This window comes from Euleptes europaea, chromosome 9 (assembly GCF_029931775.1).
Source record: "Euleptes europaea isolate rEulEur1 chromosome 9, rEulEur1.hap1, whole genome shotgun sequence".
NCBI lineage: Eukaryota > Metazoa > Chordata > Lepidosauria > Squamata > Sphaerodactylidae > Euleptes > Euleptes europaea.
Window position 1 is genome coordinate 2,318,286 of NC_079320.1, and position 27,894 is coordinate 2,346,179.

The 27,894-nt window shown below is 49.5% G+C and overlaps 1 protein-coding gene across 1 annotated transcript in view; it reads right to left on the minus strand.

Annotated features, from left to right (window-relative positions):
- Positions 1-516: 516 nt before the first annotated feature.
- ATP6V1B1 (ATPase H+ transporting V1 subunit B1) overlaps positions 517-27,894 on the minus strand; it is a 59,845-nt gene continuing 32,467 nt past the window's right edge. The window contains exons 4-14 of the mRNA XM_056855396.1: positions 21,032-21,125; positions 16,783-16,860; positions 15,349-15,488; positions 14,829-14,930; positions 10,962-11,059; positions 10,368-10,491; positions 8,629-8,779; positions 6,085-6,167; positions 4,757-4,861; positions 2,922-3,051; positions 517-683 (exon numbers count right to left, since the gene is read on the minus strand). Of these exons, the coding sequence (XP_056711374.1) occupies positions 517-683; positions 2,922-3,051; positions 4,757-4,861; positions 6,085-6,167; positions 8,629-8,779; positions 10,368-10,491; positions 10,962-11,059; positions 14,829-14,930; positions 15,349-15,488; positions 16,783-16,860; positions 21,032-21,125 (1,272 nt within the window). The remainder of the gene's footprint in view (positions 684-2,921; positions 3,052-4,756; positions 4,862-6,084; positions 6,168-8,628; positions 8,780-10,367; positions 10,492-10,961; positions 11,060-14,828; positions 14,931-15,348; positions 15,489-16,782; positions 16,861-21,031; positions 21,126-27,894) is intronic.

Below are 27,894 nucleotides of genomic sequence, written 5' to 3' on the forward strand. Positions count from 1 at the left end.
CTCTGTAGGAGTGCTTGATCATCTCTACTTGTGCTCTTCTCACAAATAAGTGAGAAAAATGCCACACATCTCCACTGGCGCCTCCTCCAAAGGGAACCTCCCCAGTTAAGAGCTGCCCCTGGAGTGATCTTCTCCCTCCTTGGGGGGAGTGGGGAACCCAACGGAAGATGCTCACGGAGGGCTGGGGCTTGGGGGTGAATCCAGACACCTGTTTACAAAAGCCTCATTTGCCAGCTGCACCTTTAGAAAAGCTCCTCAACTAGAAACTGGAAGATTCCCACAGAATAAATGTCAGTTTTAATGGATTATTATGCACAACGGACGCTTTAATTGCAATGTGATGGAGGTATGAGGGTTCTGAAGAGAGCTCCCGGGAGGTTGCTGTGGAGGTGAAGGCTGCAGATAGACTCTGGCGCAAATGGAATTGTCCTCGTAGGCCATGGCCTGGGTCTCCTGCTCATTGCCGCGTGCGCGTGGGCCGCTAGCAGCCAAGCTTGCAGACCAGCCCCGGAGCATTCACAGTGCGGTGTCCGAGCGCTCCTGCCCCACCCCTTTGGCCTCCCGTGGGTAGTATTCGGAGAGGATGTTCTCTGGGATCCTCTTCAAGAGCTCTTTGGGGAAGATGCGGAGAAGCTGCCAGCCAATGTCCAGCGACTCAAAGATAGACCTGTTATCATAAGCCCCTGGGAGAAAAGAAGTGCAAGAGGGGTTAAAAATGGGAAAATAAATGGAATCTGGGATTTCACCTAGGGTTTCCAACCTCCAGATGGGGGCTGGAGATCTCCCAGGATAGCAACTGATCTCCATTGCAAGAGACATCAGTTCCCCTGGAGAAAATATCTGCTTTGGAGGGTGGACTGTATGATATTGTATCCCGCCAAGGTCCCTTCCTTCCCTAAACTCTGACCTCCCCTGGCTCCTCCCCCAAAATGTCCATGAATTTCCCAACCCATGAATTTCCCAACCCCCCAGAGCTGGCAGCCCCATGACGCAGCTAAGTAAAAACAGTACTGTTGTGGGGAGGGGAAGGGAAGGTGATTGTAAGCCGGTTTGAGTCCTCCTTAAGTGGTAGAGACAGTCAGCATATAAAAACCAACTCTTCTTCTTCTTCTGACATATCCCTGCCGGCTGTGATCTTCTGTCCCCCAAATCTGTTACCCTTACTGGTTATTTATTTCCAAAATTCACACGCCTCCTCATGAGAGACCAGATTGAGTCATAGGGTTGCCAGCCTCCAGGTGGTGGCTGGAAATCTCACTGAACTGCAACTGGTCTCCAGGTTACCTCTGGAGATCAGTACCTCTGGAAAAAATGTCTGTTTTGGAAGGTGGACTCTGGGGCATTATACCTCACTAACATTCCCCCCTCCCCAAAGCCTGCCCTCCAGAGGCTCCACTCCCAAAATCTCCATGAATTTCCCAACCCAGAGCTGGCAGCCCCATGACACAGCTAAGTAAAAACAGTACAATAAAATCATTAAAGAAACCATCCGGAAACTTAGCAGTAAGAAACGGAGTCAAGGGCATAAACCTATCACCCTCAGAGTCTCCTGCTCCCTCTGAGGATCCAAATTTTACTGCCCTTTGCCTTGGATTCCTTCCAAGAATGGCTACATGACCCTTCTTCTCCCATAAAGCCTTTGGCACAACCCCTAAGCCCTCTCCCCCATTTACACTAAGGTTGAGCCTGCAGAAATCTGACCAAGCAGAGTCTCCTGTATCTGTTCTCCAATGGACAAGGGTATGATCCATAGGGCTTGCTTACTCTGGTTTGGGAAATTCCTGAAGATTTGGGGGTGGAGCCTAGGTTTGGGTGGGTTTTGGAGGAGGGGAGGGACATCAGTGGGGTTTAATGCAATGCAGTCCATCCTCCAAAGCTGCTATTTCCTCCAGGGGAACTGACCTCTGTAGCCTGGAGATCAGTTGTAATTCCAGAAGATCTCCAGGCCCCACCCGGAGGATGGCAACCTTAGGCATGGGTGAATCCCGCTCCTATGGTAAAGATGGCGAAACTGTAAAGAACAGATTCTGGAAACTGTCTCAGAAGTAGAGGGAAGCTTGTTGTATGTCACAGCTTGCAGCTGTTACCCAGAAGCTTAGACAGTAGCCCAAAAGAAATGCATCACCTTTAAAATCCAGTAGAAAAGAGCAAGAGTCCAGTAGCAGAAATTTTGTTAGTCTTTAAGGTGCTAGTGGACTCTTGCTCTTTTCTACTGTTACAGACAGACTAACATCGTGATCTTTAAAATCCATAATGTTTTATTTCTTAATGCATTCTTGCATCAGGTTTTCTGAGACTTCATGTCACATCCTTTCCATGGTACATACATGCTTCCTTCCAGTGTAATAACTGCAGTTAATATTTCTATTTTCCCTCATTCCAAATTTATGTTCAACTACCTATCCTCCTCCCTCCCCGCAAGTGCAAAAAACTTAGTATAAAAAGAGAAGTGCTGCAAAGAAGATTCCAAAAAGGGGACTACAGGATGTAAACAGTACAAGAAATAAGAAGCCACAGGCAAACCTAACTACTGGTTAGGATTGCCAACTTCCAGGTGGGGCCTGGAGTTCTCCTGGAATTACAACTGCTCTCCTGACTTCAGAGATCAGTTCCCCTGGAGCAAAAGGCTGCTTTGGAGGGTGGACTCCATGGCATTGCACCCTGCTGAGGTCCCTGTCCTCCCCAGGCTTCATCCCCTAATCTCCAGGAGTTTCCCTACTTAGATCTGGCAACCCTCCCCTCCCCCACTGGTGGCGTGGGGGGACCGAGCAACCCTAATTGGGCTTGTGGTTTGGCCAGCTTATTTCTGCAGAGAGCTCTCTTGGGGCAACACAACCCCCCTCCCTTTCTCAAGGCCACATCCCGAGGGTCAGGAGCAGAGTCCCCCAGCCCGTCTCCACCCCCCACCTCCCGTTGTCTACCTTGCGCAATGAACTGCTTTTCAAACTTCTGCAGGAACTCCAAGTACAAGAGGTCATCCGCCGACAGGGCCTCCTCCCCGACCACCGCCTTCATGGCCTGGACGTCCTTGCCGATGGCGTAGCAGGCGTACTGAGCAAAAAAACCCACAGAGGCGAATGAGTCAGGATCCTGCCCTGCAGAGAAGAAGCTCTGCTCCCCTGAAGTCGATGGAACCAGAACATCTTTTCTCAACAATGCCATTTTATCTGGAATGGCTTTAAATTTATGTCATGTCAACTCTGGTGCTGTGGAACACAGGCAGGATGGTGCTGCTGCAGTCGTCTTTTTGTGGGCTTCCTGGAGGCACCTGGTTGGCCACTGTGTGAACAGACTGCTGGACTTGATGGGCCTGGGTCTGATCCAGCAGGGCTGTTCCTATTGTTCTTATGTTCTTATAAACGACCAGGTTGATTGACACAGAGGTGACCAGTTGTTTTGACAACCTTACAGAGTTGTTGCAAGGGTTTCCAAGGGGCTAGTTGGTTGTCAAGCCCAAACATGTATAACAAACCCCTGACACTTTTGCATTTTTAAGAGAAAACCCATCTGGGAAGGGGGTGATTCAGGGAGAAAGGGTTAAACACCCAACTCTCAACTCCTGCACTCAAACGTCCCTTTCTCATACTGCTTTTCTTAAAAATATGCACATACAGTGCCAGGAGGCAGCTTCGGGCGGGTGGGGGGGGGTGGGGATGTCTTGGCCTTGGCATCTAGGCCATGCTTGTTGGCCCTCCAGGACACTTGTCTGGCTAGTACATGAAGCAGGTAGGGTTGCCAACTCCAGGTTGGGAAATTCCTGGAGATTTGGGGGCAGAGCATGGAGAGAGCAGGGTTTGGGGGGAGGAGGGAGTTCAGCAGCGATGTGATATACTATGATACAGTCCACCCCCGAAAGCACCCATTTTCTCCAGGGGAGCTGATCTCTGTTGTCTGGAGATCACTGGTATTTCCCAGAGATCTCCAGACCCCACATGGAAAAAGAGTTGGTTTATATACCCCACATTTTCTCTACCTTTTAGGGAGACTCAAACCGGCTTACATTCCCTACCCTCTTCCTCTCCCTACAACAGACATTTACTGAGGTAAGTGGGGCTGAGAGAGTTCGAAGAGAACTGTGACTAGCCCAAGGTCAGCCAGCAGGCTTTATGTAGAGGAGTGGGGAATTGAACCCGGTTCTCCAGATTAGAATCCGCCACTCGTAACCACTACACCATGCATGAAGGTTGGTAAAACTGGAAACAAAGTGCCGGATTAAAAGGACCAATGGCCAGGTCCAGCAGGGCTCCTCTGATATTTAGAATCATAGAATCATAGAGTTGGAAGGGACCACCAGGGTCATCTAGTCCAACCCCCTGCACAATGCAGGAAATTTACAACCACCCTCCCTCTGCACCCCCAGTGACCCCCACAGCATGCCCAGAAGATGACCAAGATGTGTTCCCTCTCATCATCTGCTTAAGGTTATAGAATTAGCATTGCTGACAGATGGCCATCTAACCTCTTCTTAAAAACCTCCAGGGAAGGAGAGCCCACCACCTCCCGAGGAAGCCTGTTCCACTGATGTTCTTTCAATAAAAATAATGTTGGGAGGGGTTGTGGCTCAGTGGTAGAGCCTCTGCTTGGCATGCAGAAGGTCCCAGGTTCAGTTCTTGGTACCTCCAGTTAAAAGGGCCAGGTAGTAGATGATGAGAAAGACCTCAGTTTGAGACCCCGGAGAGCTGGTGTCAGTCTGACATTGACGGACCGATGGTCTGATACAGTAGAAGATGGATTCAGTGTTGATTCCAGTGCTTACCAGCTGGTTGGAGACGTCACCATGGTCCTTCCGCGTCATACCTTCCCCAATAGCTGACTTCATCAGACGGGAAAGCGAAGGCAGGACATTTATGGGTGGATAGATCTGGCAGAAAAACAACAACAACATAGAAACACTGAGCAGGAAGGGACCTCAAGGGTCATCTAAGTCCAGGGCTTCTTAAACCTTTTCCACTCACGACCCCTTTTTGCCCAAGAAACTTTTATGCGACCCCGCTTATATAGGTATATAAAATAGGTATTCAAATCAAACATTTACTGATAATAAATCATAAAGAAATTTATACTGTTGCCAAATTTTTTGTGACCCCCACATTCAGTTACAAGACCCCATGTGGGGTTGCAACCCACAGTTTAAGAAGCTTTGATCTAGTCTTCCCACCCCCTGCACAATGTAAGAAATTCACAATTACCTCCCCCCGCACACTCCTCTAGTGACCCCTGCTGTATGCCCAGAGAAGGTGACTGGAACAGTTAGTGTCTCCCACCTTGGAAATGGTGTGTGTGTGTGTGTGTGTGGGGGCAATAGATAATTAAACAGCAAGAGAAATAATTCTGCGGGGCGTTCCCCATTAATTACTCCCAGAGCAGAGCTGCTTCATGCAGAAGGTCTGAGTTTCAGATAGGGTTTTCAGGTCCCCTCTGGCCACCAGCAGGAGGTGGGGGGTAGGATTGCCAAATCCAGGTTGGGAAACTCCTGGGGATTTGGGGGTGGAGCCTGGGGAGGACAGGGACTTCAGTGGGGCACATTGCCACAGATTTCACCCTCCAAACCTTCAATTTTTCCCAGGGGAACTGATCTCTGTAGTCTGGAGATGAGCTGTAATTCCAGGGGATGCCCAGGTCCCACCTGGAGGCTGGCATCCCTAATTTCAGACTTCACTTGATGGCCCTCAGATGCTGTGAAAGTCAGGTTGCCAACTCCAGGTTGGAAAATTCCTGGAGATTTTGGGGGGGGGTGAAGTCTGGGGACCTCAGCAGGCTATAATGCCATGCACTCAACTCTCCAAAGCAGCCATCAGCTCCAGGGGAACTAATCTCTGAAGTCTGGAGATCAGTTGTAATTCTAGGGGTTGTAATTCCAGCCACCACTCAGAGGTTGGCAACCCCACGTGAAAGGCCATTTGCTGCCCAAGACCTTGGAGAGACACTACTGCTTAGAGCAGACAAAGTTGTACCAGAGGGACCCAGAAAGAGGCAAAGTCTTATGAAAGTGTGAACGGCCAAGACCAGGGGAGCGCTGGTATTGGCTTTTGGGGTGCACTGCGGGAGGGGGGTACTGATGCAGGCAAAACTGGAGCCCCTGACCTGTCTGTTGTGGAGCTGGCGGTCCACATAAATTTGCCCTTCCGTAATGAATCCGGTCAAGTCAGGAATGGGGTGGGTGATATCTGTAAAACGTCAAAGGCATTTGACTCATTAAAATATATATATTTATACTCAGCCCTCTTGGCTTACCCCAGCCATAAAAAAGTATCAGGCCCCAAAGTAACAACCAGTGACATAAAATGCCACCAAGAGGATAGTAAAAGCATTCATGAAACAGCAACAAGAGGAAAGACTTTTTTAAAAAACCACCCCACAAGCAGCAGAGCTCTGATTTAAAGCCCCCAATAATAAAACCAAGGAGGGGCTGTGGCTCAGTGGAAGCGCCTCCACTTTGCATAGCAGAAGGTCCTGGGTTCAATTGCCAGCATCTCCAGGTGGACTCTAATCTGGTGAACCAGGTTGGTTTCCCCACTCCTACACACATGAAGCCAGCTGGGTGACTGTGGGCCCTGCCTGAATCCCTGGGCTCTGGTAGCTGCCCCACTTCAGCGTCTGCTGACGCCAGCCCAGCCGCCTTGCAGAACTGAGCTGCCCTGCAGCCTCCAACAATCCTCTCCCCTTCCCTTTCAGGAATCCCCTTGAATCTCATCCCCAGGCAGGTTTGCAGCCTCGAGGCTGATGCATCCTGGGAACCAGGAGAGCAAATGCAGAATTGAGAATGGTCTGGAGAGGTCCGGTTCCCATTTCTCATTGCCATGATCAAAGAACTCGCTGGATCAAAAGAGAAGCAGTCTCATTTTGAATTCTCTGTGTCTTCCTGTGCCTCAAGGAAGGCCTTCTCACAGAAGTCCCATCTGCCAGGTTACGACAAGGGAGTAATTCTGGGTGTCACTTGAAGGGTTGCCAACGTCCAGGTGAGAATCCAAAACAAGAGAAACAGCAACTATGGCCAAATCCCAATCCCCATTTATACATTTCCTAAAATACAACGTATATACATGTACGGTATACAAATGCTGTAAGTTTATTACCACAAAAGTAATTCACTGGCCCTAACATCAGATTCCCCTTCTGGATGCACACCTTAACGTGGTGAGGGGGTTTGTGTGTGTCAGGGAAGCTGAGAGCAATACCGTAAGGGGTCTAGACTCTATCAAGAGACTAAACTCCTAGCAGAATCACTCAAGACGGAATGGTCACAGCTGAGACACCAGACGAAGATGCATCCACCCCCTTAAGGGATCAATGGCCACATCCCCAGAAGAGAAAAGGCAGTTCCAATGGGGATGGGGGCAGAGGAATCCCTGAAGGTTAGCTACTGGGCAGCAGCAGTAGTGGAAGGTGACACTGGCGGAGGCTCTTTCGTAGACAACGGCTGAGCCACCACGGCTAACTCTGGTTAGTACTGCACAGAAGAAGGCACTGGTAAACCATTTCTGACCAACCTTTACCTTGAAAACCCTATGATGGGACAATCCAAAATAAAAAAAAAAAGATTTAGTGCTGGAAGATGGGACCCCCAGGTTGGATGACACTCAATCTGCTACTGGGGTAGAGCAGAGGAAAAGTACGAGTAGCACTTTTCTTAATGATGTGATTGGACTAAAGCCGAAAGGACGTTCAGTGGTTGACATGAATAGATGCAAAAGGAAAGTCCGAAGCTGTTCGACGCATATAATAGGAACATGGAATGAATCAGGGTAAGCTTGAAATTGCAAAACAAGAAATGGAACGTTTGGACATTTCAGTCCTGGGAGTAAGTGAATTAAAGTGGACTGGATTAGGACATTTTCAATCAGAAAATTACAAAGTGTTTTATTCAGGGAATGACAAAAAGAGAAGAAACGGAGTTGCTTTAATAGTGAGGCAAGACGTTGCAAAGGCAGTCAGGAGCTATAATGCAAAGTCTGACCGAATAATATCAATCAGACTTCAGGGAAAGCCTATCAACATAAGCATCATTCAAGTTTATGCCCCAACTACAGATGCTGATGAGGAAGAAATTGAACGTTTTTATGCCAGGGTTCAGGAAGAAATTGATCACACACCTAACCAAGATATGCTGATAATCATAGGTGATTGGAATGCAAAAGTAGGAAACAAAGCAGAATCAAATGTTGTTGGCAGATTTGGGCTAGGAGCACGGAATGAAGCAGGAGAACGCCTCGTAGAATTCTGTGAAGACAACAATCTGTTCATTGCAAACACATGTTTCAGGCAACCAAACAGACGATTGTATACATGGACATCACCAGACGGCCAGTATAGAAATCAAACAGATTACATAATTGGAAGCAGAAGATGGAGAAGAGAGCTCTCTGCCACTGAGCCAGGGCCCTGCAGCTTTGCATGCCCTGGGTCTTTTTTTTGGCAGGGACCCCTCCCTGTGTGTGTGTGTAAAGTGCCATCAAGTCGCAGCAGTAGCTTCTGAGATCTGACGAGATCAGGCTAGCCTGGGCAATCCAGGTCAGGGCGGACCCCTCCCTACATGTCATTTATCCTGGAAATACCTCCCACTCACTGATATGGTTTTAACCCCACCCCTCCCAAAGGCCACCTGGCCCTTCCCTGGTCTCTCCTCACCATCGTTCGGCATGGTCAGAATGGGGATCTGTGTGATGGAGCCATTCCTGCCCTCCACACGCCCGGCTCGCTCATAGATGGTGGCCAGGTCGGTATACATGTAGCCCGGGAATCCCCTACGGCCGGGGACCTCCTCTCTGGCAGCGGAGACCTAGTGGGGGGAGAACAAGCAGGATGAGTCATGGGGACTGCTTTGGGCTGGAGGGGGCAAGGACTTCTCCTCCTCCTGCTTCCTGACCCACAGCCGCATGTTCCTTTTTTTGCTCAATGCCAGTTTGCATGATCAAATGAGCACGTTGCAGATGGGAACTGAGCCTGAACAGGAAAACCCCAGTGCAAGTTCGACCTGCATTTTGCTTCCCTTACAGTCAATTCACAGGGCTGGTTCCCACAGATCTGTTCTGCTACCAGCGTGGGGTAGTGGTTAAGAGCTGTGGTTTGGAGCAGTGGACTTTAATCTGGAGAACCAGGTTTGATTCCCCATTCCTCCACATGAGCGGTGGAGGCTAATCTGGTGAACTGGATTTGATTCTCCACTCTTCCACATGAAGCCAGCTGGGTGACCTTGGGCCAGTCACACTCTCTCAGCCCCACCCACCTCACAGGGTGTCTGTTGTGGGGAGGGGAAGGGAAGATGATTGTAAGCCAGTTTGAGTCTTCCTTAAGTGGTAGAGAAAGTCGGCATATAAAAACCAACTCTTCTTCTCCTTCTCAATATTTTGTGTATTTTCTAGAGCTCCAATCAACTCAGCAAAGTTTTTAATACCCCGGGAGCTCCAGGCTCCCTGCATTCTTTTCCCCATCTAAAAACTGCCCCATGAGGGAAGGGATGTGTACAGCCTTTCTCCCCATCACATTGTCCCAATCTGAAATGCTATCTGCCCCACTGGGCCAACATACTCCTATAAATATCTGTGTCCTTTCCCAGAGGGGAAACTGCAATTCTCTGGGGCTGTTTATGTGCTTTGGTGAATGGTATGGGGGGTGGGAGGCTTCAAGCCCCTTCCCCTTGTGCCACAGCTCCAATCTGAATTGGGCCTCTGCACATTTAGTTTTCAGAGGCAAAAGGCATGCTAGGAGCCTCTGAGCCAACATCTGATCCAACATGGCTTTTCTTATGTTCTTATGAGGAGAGGGCTATCCATGGCTACTAGTCAAAATGGATGCTAGTCATGATGCATACCTATTATCTCCTGTATCAGAGGAGCAGGCCTATTATATTGGGTGCTGTGGCACACAGGCAGGATGCTGCTGCTGCAGTTGTCTTGTTTGTGGGCTTCCTGGAGGCACCTAGTTGGCCGCTGTGTGAACAGACTGCTGGACTTAATGGGCCTTAGTGTGATCCAGCATGGCCTTTCTGATGTTCCTATGAGCCTGGCACATTACTCGTCCCATCTCTTTTGAGACCAAGATGTCTCCCTCAGCTCTCCTTGTGGTTAGAACAGAATAACTATAACTGGGCCAGCAGCACACACCTTTTACATTTATAAAACATATCAGAGAGCCTTCATATCCAGGAGAAGTGTACTTCTCAAGACCAGCTAGAGGGGTCTTACATTCCTGCTTTACTTGTGGGCTTCCTGGAGGCATTTAGCTGGCCACTGTTGACCTAGCTGGGAAGAGGGTCTGATCCAGCCAGACTCTTCCTATGTTTCACGTCTGCCCATCACCGGCCCCTCTTGGCCATGACAGCTGACTCGGTCCCACCCAGGATCGGAGCCAAGCTGTGCAATGCTCACCTCACGCAGGGCCTCCGCGTATGAGCTCATGTCCGTCAGGATCACAAGGACGTGTTTCTCACACTGATAGGCCAGGAACTCCGCCGTGGTCAGGGCCAAGCGGGGAGTGATGATACGCTCAATTCTGCTGAGAAGCAAAGCCGTCAGCCGGGGCAGTGGGGCCGGCTCATGACTGCAGCCCCCAAGCCCCTCCCCCTGCTGTTCTCAAGGTCCTGTAGCCCCCCTTTATCTCAATTCACTAGTGCAATAATAATAATTATTTACAAAATTTGTAGCCCACCTTCTGCCGTTGCAAGGACCACCAAGGCAGCTAACAATTCAAAACATACATGATAAAAATCACATTTTAAAACCATCGAAATCAACCCTCTCCAAACACACAACAAATCTCCATTGCCCAATCAGAAGCCTTGCTGGGCAAAAGTCCCATCTAATCCTGCCCACTTTCTAAAATACTTGGTGGGCACCAGGAAAGAAGGCAGTGGGCACCATGTTGGGAACCCCTGGACGAAGATCCTGGCTGCTCAACCTCCCAGGCACAGAACTCTGGGGGCAGGGAGCCTGGACCTCATCGAGAGCCGATGTCTCACTCACGTGGGGTCGTTGGCCAAGTTCAGGAAAAGACACACGTTCTCCATGGAGCCGTTCTCCTCGAAGTCTGACTTGAAGAAACGGGCTGTTTCCATGTTCACCTGCCCACCACAGAACACAGAGAGGGGACTTAAGAGACAAACCATGGAGGAGGAGGAGGAGGAGGGCACATCCGTTGGCAGCTGACAGTCAGGAGACTTAATTGGAACCTCCATGTCCAGAGCATTAAGCCACAGGTAGGGTTGCCAGCTCTGGCAATTCCTGGAGATTTGGGGGCAGGTCAGCATTTGGGGAGGGGAGGGGCCTCAGTGGGGTATAAAGCCATTGAGGTCACTCGCTAAAGCTGCCATTTCCTCCATGGGAACTGATCTCTGCAGTCTGGACAGCAGTTATTCCAGGAGATCTCCAGGCTCCACCTGGAGGCTGGCAACCCTAAGCCACAGAGGATGAACATCACCAAACGGAAGCCTTTCAGGCCAGCCACAGAACCAAGGCAGCCCCAAATGGACACTTTGGCTCTGATCCAGCGGGGCAGCACTGAAGAGCATTTGCTGTGGAGCCCAACATCAGGCAACTGAAGATGTTGCAAATGGCTCACAGGCCGCTTTGCAACCACCAGCATGCCCCTAATGACCGGAAGGGCCCCTCTGACCCACAAAAGTACCAGCCAAGGACTTACAGGGCTGCTGGACTTGATGGCCAGAAGGGAGGTAAGCCCTTGGGCACCGGTAATGCTGCAGGGGCTGGGCGGTTTGTTGACAGCCGGCAGCCACTGTGATGGAGGTAGGCTTGCCTGGTGCCTCTGGAGGCAAACGTAAAAACCTATACCTGCTGCTGCCACCAACAGGGAGGGCTGAACTCAGCTTGTGCCTCAGTTGTTGTAACAGTCCAGCTCGCCTCTGGCTCTCCTGGGGGCCACGGAGAGAAAGCCACCCACAGAAACAGGCGTTTGAACACATGAAGCTGCCAAATACTGAATCAGATCCTCGGTCCATCCAAGTCAGTATTGTCTGCTCAGACCGGCAGCGGCTCTCCAGGGTCTCAAGCAGAGGTCTTTTACACCACCTACCTGTCTGGTCCCTTTAACTGAAGATGCCAGGGATTGAACCTGGGACCTTCTGTACGCCAAGCAGATGCAGGATTGTCTACTCAGACTGGCAGCCGCTCTCCAGGGTCTCAGGCAGGGGTCTTTCACATCATCTACTTGACTAGTTCCTTTAACTGGAGATGCCAGGGATTGAACCTGGGACCTTCTGCATGCCAAGCATGCAGCCACTTGTGGTACCAAGCTTAGGGTACCATTCATGCCCGGGAGGTTTCGCCTTGGATTTGCCGCTGTCTAGATGCACGTTTTCCCCATCAGAATCCTCAAAACTCTGCATGGGGGCTTATTTTTGAGTTTTGAGAATTCAGATGGGGAAAATGTGTATCAATGGAGTGGCAAATCCAAGGCAAAACCTCCCATGCATAGATGACCTCAGGGGAAACGAGACAGCAGCAAAATATGAGCTGATGGATCTGCTTCTCTCCTGTAGGTCCAACATGGACAAGTTCCAGAGGCTTTTGACGGAAGTACAAGTAGGGTTAGCAAACTCCAGGTGGGGCCTGAAGATCTCCAAGCATTACAACTGATCTCCAGATGACAGAGGTCAGCTCCCCTGGAAGAAATGGCCGCTTTGGCAGGTGGGCTCTATGGCAATTTACCCCACTGAGGTTTCTCCCCTCCTAAACCCCACGGTCCCCAGGTTCTGCCCCCAAATCTCCAGGAGTTACCTGAGCTGGAGTTGGCAGCCCTAAGTTCCCTGCCTTCTGCATGGAAGTTGGAAAGAGCCATAGCGAATTAACAAAAATCTAGACATTTGGGGGCGGGGGTCAGCAAACCGGCTAGTATTTGTGCTTGGACGGCTGCTGTTATTATCGTCAGACAGGTGTTTAAAATAGCTGCTGGGGCTCAGAACCAGGAGACTGAGTTTTAAGCAGGCATTCTTGCACGGTGAAGCCTTCCTGTGATTGTTGCCCCCATGTGGAGATCTACATCTATGGCTCCTAAAAATACCTAACCTCCCCAAGTTTATACCCTGAAAATCTTGTTGGTCTCTAAGGTGCCACTGGACTCGAATCTAACTCTTCTACCACAGACCAACAAGGTTACCCTCTGAAACAGTCTCTTCCAGGATATGGTTAGCTATACATCTGACTGACCCCATGACTAGGATTTCCAACCTCCAGGTAGCACCTGCTATTACAATTGATCTCCAGACGAGGATGATCAGGGACCTGCAAACCAAGCGCTATGAAGAAAGGCTGAAGGACTTGGGAATGTTGAGTCTGGAAAAGAGGAGGTTGAGGGGGGACAGGATTGCTCTCTTGAAGTATTTGTAGGGTAGGGAGGTGTTCCTGTTGGCATCTGAGGGTAGGGCTCACAATAATGGGTTTAAATTTTAGGTGGAAATGTATCGACTAGATATTAGGATTTTTTTTTTTACAGTAAGAGTTGTTCGACAGTGGAATCAGTTACCTAGGGAGGTGGTGAGCTCCCCCTCCCTGGTAGACTTTAAGCAGATGCTGGACAAGCACTTGTCAGGGATGCTCTAGGCTGATCCTGCATTAAGCAGAGGGTTGGACTAGATGGCTTCTATAGCCCCTTGCAACTCTTTGATTCTACATTCAGAGAAACCTTCCCCAGGGAGAACCTCCGGGTGTGGCGCACAGGCTTTCCTGGGCCACAGGGCAGGAGTTCAGAGCTCGACCAATCTCTTTCCCCCTTCTCAAAATGAGCTGACAAAACATGCAAGAGAAACACATGTATTCAAGCCGGCGTCGTTTGCATCATTTATCTAGTGGCCGAGCCACAACTAAATCAGGAAGTTCCCACTTCCCATGTAGCTTCCGCCTTGAATCGATGAGGTGGCCTCTGGCAAACCCCTCTTCTGTATCACGGGGAAAACGGAACTAAGACTGTGGCTTGCCATTGTGGGTCAATCCACAGTTCAACCTGCCCAGGTGCCCAGGGCCAACCCGGGGCTGAGGAACATAGCCTGCAAGGAGGTGACTGTCCACTAGGGGGGAGTAAGGGGCTGCTGCTGAGCACACCTGGCCGTCCAGGAGATGCCCGAGGATGTGGGATGGAAACAGACCTTCTTGGTCCAGCCGGCTTTCCCTGCGTCGCTTCGCATTCCTTGCTCAGGATGCTAGCCAAGGCTCCCCTGACTTGACTTGAGAACCAACAGAGGCTTCTGATTAATGCCACGATGCTCTCAGACCTGGGAGAGGTGGTGCCCTTTGCTTTCTTTCTCTTTCTCTCTCTCTGTCTCTGTCTCTGATTTTTTTGCTTTTAACTTGCCCATGGTCTTAATGTGGATTTCAAAGGACAATTTGTCTCTGTGCCCCAACTGTGGTCGTCAGGCAGCCATCTGTTGGCTTCCCCACCGCTTAGGGCGGTTCTCCTGGCATTGACCAGAGCCCGGGGCCTTTCCCATCATGGCTCCAGCTCTGTGGAACAGACTCCCTGAAGAGGTGTGGGGGGGGGCACTCCTTGGAGATCTTCTGGAGGTGCTGCAAGGCTTGCCTGTTTGCTGGGCCTTTATTTGGGAGTCTGAATGGGTAGGCACCTTACGATGGGGGGGGGAGGGATTTGGGGCTTGCTGGTTTCTAACTGAAAATGATTTTTATTATTGTAAACCGCCTTGAAACCCCAAGGAAAGCTGAGGTATAAATGGCCTGGGTGCTGGAGCAGAAAGGGTGAGTTGAAAGGGATCTCCTGAGCTGGCCTGTGAGATTTGTCGGGGGCATTTCCAGGCGCAGAAGTGTCTGCTGAGAGCCCCACAGACATGACTGGCGCACACTCGAGATGCCTCCCTCTTGACTAACCCCCATTGCAGCAAAGACAATGGCAAAGTTGTCCTCGTGATAGTCCATGACACCTTTGGACTTCTTCACCAGCCCGGCTTGCCGGCAGATCTGAGCAGCGATCTGAAAGGAGAGAGAAGAGAAAAACCAAGGAGTGAGCGAGGGGACACCTCCAGAAAAGGGGGCAGGAATGGCAGCGTGGTGTAGTGGCTAAGAGTGGTGGTTTGGAGCTGTGGAGTCTAATCTGGAGAACCGAGTTTGATTCCCCACTCCTACACAGGAAGCCAGCTGGGTGACCTTGGGCTAGTCACAGCTCTCTTAGAGCTCTCTCAGCCCCAACTACCCCACAGGGTGTCTGTTCTTTCAAGCACCTGCTGCCACCTTTTCCGGCACTCACCAAGTGTTTTTAGGAAATGGGCAGGGCCAGGAGGGGATTTTGCCCAGCGAGGCTTCTGTTTGAACACTGGAGATCTTATTGGCTGTGCAGATTTTTAAATATGTTGATTTGGCATCATTATCTCCAAGACAGTTTGAGATATACCTCATTGTGGGGGAGGCCGGCAGCTGAGAAGATGGGGATCTTTTGTCCCCTGGCGATGCTGTTCATGACATCGATGGGTGAAATTCCTGTCTGGATCATCTCCTCGGGGTAAATGCGGCCGTGGGGGTTGATGGGCTGACCTAGAGAATGAAGCCGTGAGTGCGGGACGTCAAAACCACAAGGGGACTGGGTAGACAGAAGACCCGGGCAGACACACCAAGGAAACCATGCTGGAACTAGTAAGACTGAGAAAATAACATCTACTTTTGTCTTAGTCAAGGGCCACAAGGGCCTCTGTATGTTTTTCCACTTTCCTGCCCCCCCCCCCCAAAGGGCTTCTGTGCCTTTAACAACTGGGTAGCAGGCAGAAATCAACAAATGTACATTCCCCCAGCATGGGATGAAAAACACTACAGCAGCCCAATTTCTATGCATCCGGCAGCCAGTGAAGAACAGGAGCTCTGCCTGGAAGGAAAAATGGCCTTTGGGCTTCTATAAAGTCACCAGCCCTCAGGAAACCTGAAGGTCTTGGGGTCCAGTCCACTCTTGCCCCACTGAGGGCCACTAGGCATGCTCAGGCCTCCTGAGAGGAGCAATCTGCCAGCGGGGAACAGGGGTTGGTACCAGGTAGAAAGACGTGGCAGGGGAAGAGCTGCCCCCTCCCTAATTTTTAACTCTCCAAAAATGAGCAGGAAAGCTTGAGATGTAGTCATCAGCACCAATGTGCAGGGAGGGTCCGGGGCTCAGTGGTAGAGCCTCTGCTTGTCTTGCAGAAGGTCCCAGGTTCAATCCCTGACATCTCCAGTTAAAGAAGGATAAGGTAATAGGTGATATGAAAGACCTCTGTTGGAGACCCTAAAGAGCAGATGCCAGTTTGAGTAGACAATGCTCACCTTGAAGGACCAAAGGTCTGATTCAGTATGGCCATTTATGCAAGGCCCTGTGCCAGACCCCACCTGCACTGCTTCAGGGATTTCTTTTGATTATGCATGCCTTTCCCGACCATCAGTGGTCGCCTCACAGCTCACACTCCTTGCGCGTTTCTGCATGTTTTGCCTGTGTTTTCTGGATTCTGGCTAAAACAGCATCCGGAAAACCCGGGCAAAATGCGCAGAAATGTGAAGGGTGAGCGAGGTGACCTCTGACGGTCAGGAAAAGCACGCATAATCAAAAGGAAGTCCTGAAGCAGTCGGCGGGGGTGACGGTGGGGAAACAGCCCTGCATAAATGGCCTATAAGGCAGCTGAAGGCAGTAAAGAAATGTTGAGAGACCTCCCGTGTCAGAATCTGCACCAAATCTGCTATTGGGAGCTGCTATTTGCCCCACTGGGAAAATACCCGAGGCCAGTGCGTGCCACATTTTGTGGCCTAAATGAGCCGCACAGGAGCTGACTACTGCAGACAAAGCGACGAGAATCCGGAGTGGGGGGCTCACCATTAATGTCCAAGAAGTCTTCGGCCATAACAGTCGGCCCCTTGTCAATGGGTTTAGCGGAACCATTGAAAACTCGCCCTGCCGAGAAAAAAAGGCACATTTCTGGAATTAGGGTTGCCAACTTCCAGGTAAAGTCTGGAGAATTCTCTCAGAATTGCAATGGATCTCCAGACTATAGATATCAGTCCCCCAGAAGAAAATGGCTGCTCTGGAGGATGGACTCTATGGCATCAGATCCCTATTGAGCTCCCTCTCCCCCCAAACTCCACCCACCCCAGGTTCCACCGCCAAATCTCCTGCAGTTTCTCCTGTTGGAGTTATCAGCCCTAGCCAGACCAGACAAAGGTTGTACACAGCCATAGAAAACCCCCAGAAACTGCATATCTTTTTATTAGACAATTTTACTTAGGACTGCATTTGGTTATGCTTACTAACAGTCCTGAGTTGTAATTTTAAATTTTGGTTTTTATTGGTTCTTATAGGTTATCCGGGCTGTGTAACCGTGGTCTTGGAATTTTCTTTCCTGACGTTTCGCCAGCAACTGTGGCAGGCATCTTCAGAGGAGTAACACTGAAGGACAGTGTCTCTCAGTGTCAAGGGTGTAGGAAGAGTAATATATAGTCAGAAAGGGGTTGGGTTTGAGCTGAGTACTGTCCTGCAAAAGTAATGTGCTAAGTATCAAGATAATGTGCTAATGAGGGTATGGTATGTTAATATGGAACCATTGTATCCTGAAGTGATCTGTTAATGTGTGTAATCCAAAGCTAATCTGTATGGCTATTGTTGAATGTTGTCTTTGTCTGGAGGTTTTTCAGGGCAGGAAGCCAAGCCTTATTCATTCTTAAACTCTCCTCTTTTCTGTTAAAGTTGTGCTGATGTTTATGAATTTCAATGGCTTCTCTGTGCAATCTGACAAAATAGTTGGTAGAATTGTCCAGTCTTTCAGTGTCTTGGAATAAGACCCTGTGTCCTGTTTGTGTCAGTCCATGTTCAGCCACTGCTGATTTCTCAGGTTGGCCAAGTCTGCAGTATCTTTCATGTTCTTTTATCCTTGTTTGTATGCTGCGTTTTGTGGTCCCGATGTAAACTTCTCTTGCAGCTGTGGAAGGATGGAATATATGACAGCAGCAGCAGGGGGCTCCTTGCACACGAGGACCGGGGTGCCATGAGAGGAATGGCTCCTGAAGAAAGAAGGAGTATATTGCCCCAGAGTCCACCCTCTGAAGCAGCCATTTCCTCCAGGAGAACTGAACGATGTAACCTGGAGATCAGTAAGGGCTGCCAATCTCCAGGTGAGGCCTGGAGATAGGGTTGCCAACCTCCAGATACTAGCTGGAGATCTCCTGCTATTACAACTCATCTCCAGCTAATGCAGATCAGTTCACCTGGAGAAAATGGCCACTTTGACAAATGGACTCTATGGCATTGAAGTCCCTCCCCATATCCCACCCTCCTCAAGCTCCGCCCTAAAAACTTCCCGTCAGTGGCCAAGAGGGACCTGGCAACCCTACCTGGAGATCTCCTGGAATTTCAGCTGATCTCCAGCCAACAGAGATCAGTTCCCCTGGAGGAAATAGCTGCTTTTGAAGGTGGGCTCTATGGCATTGTACCCTGCTGAGGTCCCTCCCCTCCCCAAATGCCCTCCTCCCCCAAAATCTCTAGGAATTTCCCAACTCAGAGTTTGCAACCCTAAGATCACTTGTAATTCTGTGAGGCCCCGCCTGTATGCTGGCAACCCTAGCTATGAGCCAAGCCCTTCCCTGAACTGGCTACATTAACCTTTCCACCAAAGCTTCTCCTCCTCCTCTCTTCAAGCCTCTTCATCTCCCCAGCTCCCCTTTATAGATTGGTTATTGATCCACCCAGGACAAATCAATACAGTTGCTCTCACTCCCCTTCCTGCCCCCCCCTCACTGGCAAGCCCACCCTAGATGCCGATTTCTTCCCCTCCTCTAAGAGGAATGCTCTGCTGTTGTCACCGATCAATTCTGAGATGGGAAGGCGAAGAAGGATCTACGGACCATGAAAGGCCAGGAACTTTGGTATTCAGGAGGCATACTATTTGTCTTAGACACACATCACTGAAGCACAAAAGGGGGGGGTGAAAGGAAGAGGGGTGGGCAGAGATAACCTTCAACCAGTCCAGGTACCTACAGAAAACAAGGGCTCCTACAGTGCACTGGATAACCTTCAGTTTAACCGCCTGGGACTTATGCCCCCCCCATTCTCTATGGTCCCCTCTGGATTATTTCTGCAGGAGCCCCAATCTGTATTTTATTTATTGTCCTCCATTTTATCCTCACAACAGCCCTGTGAGGTAAGTTAAGACAAGAGGGTATGACTGGCCCAAGGTCACACAGCAAGCTTCCATGGCTCGAGTGGAGATTTGACACTCTAGTCGCTATCCCACACTGGTTCTCAGTCTGTGTGCCAGTCTCACGCTGGCACTGAAATCCACCCATGCCATGCACAACACAGAGTGGCATGGTCCACTGGGGTTGGCACCCGGTCAAAAGTGACACTGGGATGAGAGCAGCTGGTGTAGCCCTGCAGGGGTTCATTAATTGAAAGTTGGGTGGTCTTCGCAGCTGCCTTCCCCCCTCCCCCTGCTCCTGCTATTTATTTCTGTTTTTTTTTTTTTAACACCCTGAGTTCTTAGTCCCATATCACCTTTGAGGCCTAGAAGATTTTGGGGGCATAAGCTAGGGAGAGTAGTAATATCTGACAAAGGGGGCTTTGATTCTCAAAAGCACATACCCCCCAAATCTTGTTGGCCTCTAAGGTGCTACTGGACTCAGATCTAGCCCTTCTACTCCAGATTAACACGGCTACCTTCTGAAACTGAGTTCTTTTCGTAAAATTATTTTTATTGTCCGATATGCTAATGATATGACTTTTATCTTTAGCATTAGAATGACTACTGCTAGCCATTTGAAGGTCCTTGGGTTGAAAACTGGGATAGAAAGATTCCATATAAAGAAAGAAATGGAGTTGAGATGGTTGGGGGGTTTCTTAGTGTGGCCTTTCCCCCATCTCTAGTACCAGCAAAGAGACTTGAGGGAAGGGTGTGTTTTGCCAGCAGAATGTCCCAGGTTTGGTCTCTGGCTGTGGCCAATCTCTGATCTCAGACAGTGGGTCTAGAAAACAATGTTTCTGTGCTTGGCAGCGTAAATAGAACTGGGCTGGATGGAACCAGGTAGAGACTCCATGTCTCCAAAATGGCCACTTCACCACACCCTAGACTAGATTCCACTAGGAGACCTCACTGCAGGCGAGCGCAAATGACCCAGCAGGGTGCCAGCAGGCAGGCACTGGGTAAGCCAGTCACCTGAAGGGCTTCAGAGACATTTAACACCCACACCTTCTCAGAAATCAGGGATTTGGCGGGATGATACAGACTGTACTGACCTATCGCTTGGAATGGCAGTGTCCGTAACCGCTGCACTGACCCGGAACAGGAGGCAGGAATTTTTTTATCTGTCAGCTTTCTGCTTGTGGCAGAAAGGAGGGGGGAGGGAGCAAGCTGGGGCCACAGCCCCCAACCTCCTGGTTTTCCCATTAACACTTTGGATGCTTTCACACATGCCGAATAATGTACTTTCGATGGGTTGTGTAAAACGGGAAAACCCGTGTGCCAACTATCACTGAAGTGCATTGAAAGTGGACTGAAAGTGCATTATTCAGCCTGTGTGGTGTGACTTTCAGGCACATATGCGATGCAATTGCACATGGTGACATGTCCCCCCCCCCACTGGGACTAAAAGCAACCCTCTCTGTTACTTGCAATCAGGGAAGCAAAGGGAGGAGGGAAAAATTAACCCCCTTCCAAAGGGCGGAGGGCCTGGAGTTTCCTCCCATGCAGCGATCTTGTCTGGCTTTGGACAGACGGAATACTCAAATGACACCACACCAATTAATGTGGGGGCAATTCGTTGCAAAGTATCTTTGAAGCAAACTGTTTTGTAACTCCCCTTTGTACCAATGGAGCTTACCAATGGAAGATTGTACCCCCCCCCCCAATGGTTCACATCTGTCTGGCACCCCAAATCCACTGCCTGCCTCCTATTTCCTAATGCTCAGGCCACCTCTGGCAGTCTCCTGACCTTTTCCCTTTTTCTTTCAAGCAATCCACTCTTTCATCCTCTTTTGTAGCTGGATTAACTTGCACTTCATTTGGTGAATGTAATCGACATATTATCAAGATGAATTTGTTCACCATCCATCTCCATCCTGATGGGGAGTTACATACCGAGCATATCCTCTGAAACAGGTGTGCGGAGAATGTCCCCAGTGAACTCACAAGAGGTCTTCTTCGCATCGATCCCAGATGTTCCTTCAAACACCTGCGGAGAAAGGGCCACCAGGGCAAGGACCCAATTAGTGGCAATTAGGAAGGATTAACAGCAAATGAGGCCAAGCAGGTTCAGAGAGAAAAGGAGTGGGGGAGGCATCTCTCTGCGTGTTCTTGGGATCTGCATCTGGAGGAGGCTTCAGCCACAAGGGGAAGAGACCAAGAAACACGTGGAACCTGAGTCTCCCCCTACTCTTCTTTCTCTTTGTGCTCCTCCCTGGCAGTTTTGCTCTGGGTTACCAGTTTCTGAATTTACCCTGATGTCTCTCCTCTCTGCCGCCTGCCAGAATCTTTTCTACCTTGCAGATGCATGCCACCAGAAGTCAGACACCCAGCTCCATCCCTCTATTGCATATCCTCCTCAAGACAGAGCATTTGCTGACTGGCCTGACTTCCTTTATCCCTTATTATTTTATTATGATTATTTAACAGAAGAAGAGTTGGTTTTTATACCCTGATTTTCTCTACCTTTAAGGAGACTCAAACTGTCTTACAATCACCTTCCCTTTGCCACTTACAACAGGCACCTTGTGAGGTAGGAGGGATTGAGAGCTGTGACTAGCCCAAGGTCACCCAGCTGGCTTCATGTGTAGGAGTGGGGAAACTAACCCAGTTCACCAGGTTAGAGTCTGCCACTCATGTGGAGGAGCAGGGACTCTTTTGAGGCTTGGTGCCTCCCACACTGGTGCCTACTAACTTGGGTAGATGTTTATAACAACAACAATAATAATTTTATTTGTATCCCACCCTCCCCCGCAAGCTGGGCTCAGGGCGGCTAACATCATGCAAATACAAAAATACAATATACGGTTTAAAACCAATATAAAACACACAGGTCATCTTAAAGGGTGCTCAACAACTCCATCTTAGGCAGGATGCTGATTCCAGGCTGCCATGCAGCAATGCCCACTGTTGGTGTGACTCTGTAACACCAGTAGTGGAGACGGATGAACGGAGGGGAAAAGGAAGGGAGGGAAGGGGAAGAAGGAAAGGGATAATGGGCAGGGCCAAGGAGGGGAACAGGAGGGGAGGGAAGGAAGGGAAAGTGGGCCAGCTTTTGATCTATACCGTTGCTGCCCTCAACCATAAGCCTGGCGGAACATCTCAGTCTTACAGGCCTTGCGGAACTGAGCTAAATCCCGCAGGATTTTCAAGGATTAAGCAAACGTATGGAAGATCTTTCTACCCATTGTTACTAATTACGGGATTCAAATAGAACCTTTGTACTCAGAGGCAATAGGAAGGCTGGCCACTGTTGGAGAAACAATGCTGAAGCAGGTGGGCCTTTCGTCTCATCTAGTAGGTTAATACCTGTTTTAACATGTGGTTCTTTAGGAGGCTGTGTTCAGAATTATCTCCCTTTTGTTCTACCTAATGATGTTGATGCCCTGACTTGGATGGCCCAGGCTGGTCTAATCTCATCAGATTTCAGAAGCTAAGCAGGGCCGGCCCAGGTTAGAACCTGGATGGGAGACCACCCCAGAAGTACTGTTACGCAGAGGCAGGCAATGGCAGCCCACCTCTGTACATCTCCTGCCTTGAAAACCCTACAGGGTCACCAGAAGTCAGCTGTGACTTGACAACACTTTCCACCATCACCAGTGAAGATGATCCCCAAACTCAGAAGACTGAGGTTAAATACTAGGAGGGCCCCCAAAACATAGGAGCAAATCATAAACAGACTGCAGAATGTCCATACCTGCAAGCTTTCCAGGGATGAAGAAAAAGAGCTGGTTTTTATATTCTCACTTAAGGGAGAATCAAACTGGCTTACAATCACTTTCCCTTCCCCTCCCCACAACAGACACCCTGTGAGGTAGGTGGGGCTGAGAGAGCTCTAAGAGAGCTGTGACTAGCCCAAGGTCACCCAGCTGGCTTCATGTGTAGGAATGGGGAAACCAACATGGTTCACCAGGTTAGCCTCCGCCGCACATGTGGAGGAGTGGGGAATCAAACACGGTTCTCCAGATTAGAGTCCACCACTCCAAACCACCGCTCTTATCCACTACACCACGCTGGCTGGATCTTGCAAAGAAGCTGTAGGCAGGGGGAGTCCATCTTTAGGACACATCCACTGGGGTCTTGTTTTGTTGCAGATAGCCAAATAGCATGCAGGGTGCCAGGAAAGGGTTGGGAAGAGCAAGACAGAAGGAGACAGCCAGCAGGGGGCGACAGAGAGCCGCTGGTCCGAACCAGGTATTTCAGGACCACGGAGAGCTCCTCGAGGAAAGCAAGCATGGCTCCCACCAAATCCAAAGCCCAGGTGAGACCTTACATTCCCACAAGCATAGCTTGACAACTGCCAGAACCATAACCCTCAAGGGAACCTTTAAAAGACTGCATGGGGGAAGCATGCTAGCTTTGCCGACACCCTTGGGGGGTCTGATTCAGGCGCCTCTTCTAAAAGAAACGAGCTGCACTTTTTGGATTGGAGTCTGGTAACATCTTTCTCCTACTTTGTATTAAATTCCCCCCCGGCCTCGGTATCTGGCAGGATCAGTCCCTGTCTTCAAAGTCATTATCTGCTAGGTTTGAGGTCAGGAGCACCTTAGAGTCCAACAAGATTTTGGGGTAGAAACATTCGAGAGCCAAAACTCCCTTCCATGGATACTTTGACTCTGGAAAGCTTATACCTTGAAAATCTTGTTGGTCTCTAAAGTACTACTGGACTTGAATCCAGCTCTTCTGCTGCAGATCCACATGGCTCCTCTGTGAAAATGCCATTATGTGAGGGTCTTGGAGCTGGGTCCCAGCTTCCCTCCAGCTTTGCAATCCAGCTGCGTCAGAAACATGCCCAAGTTTGTTATGAACACAAGAAAGGCCACCATCAGGTGGGGCAAAAGAGGCCTTCTAATTGGATCCTATCAGAGCCCATCAAAATCTCCCCCACAGGAACACCCTCCCCGGCCCTTTGATCGGAATAATATTTGACACTGAATTAATTGACCTCTGGACCACCACTTTAATGAGATCTGTGTGGCCCCTGGTGAAAGAATGTTCACACATCTGCCAGCTGTTGCACCAGGGGTGGGTGGGTGGACTGGAAATAAGCCCCTGCCCATCCCATCCAGCCCAGCTCAACGTACATCAGGCTTTCATTTAAGCCGCTTCTGCCAAAGGCTGGCAAGACTGACTCCCTAATAGGATTAGAAGGGCACTGCAGAGGTCTTCACAGCATTAGAGGAGTGAAGTTTGGCAGCTTGCCAGCAGAGGTCCCCGGCAGGTCAGCTTGGCCGCAACTACCTTTTCTTAACAGGACTGTGCTTCAGGCACTAATCGGAGCAGAGAGGGAGTCCCAGATGATCACAGAGGACAGCCATCGGAGTTACGAAAGGTCAGGGCGCTTTCGGAGGCAAGCATTCCTGGAGTGGCACCTGCTACTCCCCAGAGGTGCAGATCGTGCCCGCCTGTGCCCCTTTCCCCTGCCACAGACCTGAGTTACAAGGCCTACCTTGTCACTCTAAACGTCAGGTTGCCACCTGCGTCCAGTCCGGTGCGTGAGTCACATTTCGATCTCCTGGACCAACTGCATCCCCTGTGACCCTTGTATCTACCGAGTGACCTGCTGTGATGTCATGCAGTGCTTATTAACAACATTTTTACTGGCGGAAAGGAGAAGGTTTAGTCATAGAATGTTGATATAACAACATAGCAGCTGTGAAAGGTCAGTTGGCCTGGAAGAAAACTGCATGCAGGACAGAGAAACTAAAGGTTCCCAACTTTTTTTTAAATAGCACTGCTCTAATGCCCTTAAGAGAGGCTGGAAACACTGAAATAGACTAGGTGATGGGTTTCTCATTAAAGTGTCTCTATGCCAGATGACAGGATTACAGATTACAGGAGCCTTGTGGCGCAGAGTGGTAAACTGCAGTACTGCAGTCCAAGCTCTGCTCATGACCTGAGTTCGATCCCAACGGAAGTTGGTTTCAGGTAGCCGGCTCAGGGTTGACTCAGCCTTCCATCCTTCCAAGGTCGGTAAAATGAGTACCCAACTTGCTGGGGGTAAAGGGAAGATGACTGGGGAAGGCACTGGCAAACCACCCTGTAAACAGTCTGCCTAGTAAACATTGGGATGTGATGTGAACCCATGGGCCAGGAATGACCTGGTGCTTGCACAGGGAACCTTTACCTTTTACCTTTTTTATGCCAGATTAAGTTTCACCTGATAAATTTCTCCATGTCATGTATTTTATTTAAAAAAAATTTTTTTACTTCATTTATATCCCACCTTTCTCCCCAATCGGGACCCAAAACATCTTACATAGTCCTACTCTCCTCTGTTTTACCCCCACAAAAACCCTGCAACCTCCAAATAAGGATCTGCATGCTGCAAGCAAATCAAAGCAAACAAAACCTACTTACATGCCTATCCTAAATTCATTGGTGCATCCATTATCTGTTGACTATTATATGTGACATCCTGCTCACCACAAGCTCTCTAGTACAGTATGAAGAGAAAACTCCCAGCATGCTGAGCCGCTCTCCATGTTATCAGTGTAGCTCTCTTGATCCAGAGTTTTCTAATGTAGATCATTATTCATGAAATATTTTAGTAAAGGGTCATGGAAGCTGATGGTGCTGCATTTATAATGGAACTGAAAGAATACTTGCGACTTCCCCTCTTGTTATGAGTATTTTTTTAAATCCTGGTTTACATTTTAAAAATTGCAAATTAATACAAAAAGTGCAAATTAGGTTAGGCTGAGAGTATGTGAACAGTCCAAGGTTCAGGCTGGGTGGAACAAAGAGTTAGGTTAGAGGCAGTAAAGAAGAGTGGGAAGAGAGCATGAAAACTATAAGGGCCGGAAGCTTGCTTTTAAAACAGGCCGGCATTCTCAAGAGGTAAAATCCTGTGCCCTGTGCTCCAAGCTACGCATGTGCAAAATCACGGCTCATACACAGCTCTAGCTCACAGGTCTTTATTCCACTGTGATCTCAGTTGTCCTCTTTGGTAACCCAGGAGTAAGGAGGAATCCCCTCCCCTCTAAGTTCCCGGTTTCCACAAAACATGCCAAAACATATGCCCTATGAGGAGAGACAGGGAGTTGGGTTTGTTTAGTTTGGAGAAGAGAAGGTTGACGGGAGACATGATAGCTGTGTTTAAATATTTGAAGGGATGTCATGTTGATGAGGGAAGTAGCCTGTTCTCTGTTGCTCCAGAGACTAGGACACGGAGTAATGGATTTAAACTAATAGAAAAGCGATTCCACCTAAACATTAGGAAGACCTTTCTGACGGTGAGGGCTGTTCGATGGTGGAATGCGCTGCCTTGGAGGGTGGTGGAGTCCCCGTCTTTGGAGGTCTTTAAGCAGAGGCTGGATGGCCATCTGTCAGGAGTGCTTTGATTGTGGGATCCTGCATGGCGGGGGGAGGGTTGGGGTCACTGGGAATGTGGGGAAGGAGGTAGTTGTTAATTTCCCGCATTGTGCAGGGGGTTGGACTAGATGACCCTGGTGGTCCCTTCCAACTCTATGATTCTATAGGTTTAGTTTTGCTCTGGAGTCTAACATCAGTATCATTCTCATAGCCTCCTTTTGCTGTGGGGGCCCAGAACTCCAGCACATTATATATTTATCGCAACAGGGTGCTCAGATGTGTGCCTTTCGCTAGATGCTGCCGGCTTATCAGGATGCCCTGATGACTCGCCGCTGACCCTTCGCATGCAGGTCAATGAAATATTCACTGCCCCAAGCCGCTGAACTGCAAGCCGAAAAGACAAACGGCTTGGTCTCTGCAGGTGTCCTTTCTACTGTTCTCAGAAGCAAGTCAAAAGAACATAGAAAAGCCCTGCTGGATCAGACCCAGGCCCATCAAGTCCAGCTGTCTGTTCACACAGTGGCCAACCAGGGGCCTCTAGGAAGCCCCAAAACAAGACTACTTCAGCAGCATTATCCTGCCTGTGTTCCACAGCACCTAATATAATAGGCATGCTCCTCTGATCCTGGAGAGAACAGGTATGCCTCATGTGTAGTATCAGTTTTTACTAGTAGCCATGAATATCCCTCTTCTCCATGAACTTGTCCACTCCCCTCTTAAAGCCTTCCAAGTTGGCAGCCATCACCACATCCTGGGGCAGGGAGTTCCACAGTTTAACTATGCATTCCACAATGTAACTATGTGGAGGGGGAGGGATGTATCTCCAGATGATTCTATGATTCTATCCTCAGAGCCAGCTCCTAATTTTCAGCAGCCAGGCCCATTTTAGGATCCCAGAGCGAGGCTGTTAATGATAGGAGGTTTTGGAGGTCATCAATTCATAGGGTCATCATAGGTTGGAAATGACTTGGCGGCACATGACACACATGTGGAGTGAAGCCAAGGAGATTTTAAGGCCCTGAATTGGGTGCAAAATTATAGGCCACATAACTGGGTGCCTGGGATTTCCCCCCAGTCCTGCTCAAAACCATCAGACAAGGTTATGCCTGATTTCCCCACACGATGGGTGTGTTCTGTGCCTTAAGATCAGAGCCTGAGAGATTTCTTTTTCTTTTCTTCCACCTCAGTTGTACGCCACCTTTCTCCCCACAATGGGGATCCAGAATGGCTTACAACATTCTCCCCTTTGCTATTGCCTCTTCACATCAGCCCTGCAAGGTAGATTATGCTGAAAGAGTGAGACTGGCCCAAGGTGATCCAGCAAGCAGAGTGGGGGTTCAAAATCCCTCCCCACAGTTTTTTGTTTTTAAAAAAACATCCAGAGTTATGATGAGGTTTGGAGAATGCCAACGCTCCCACACTGAGTGGGGTCATTTTGGCTGATC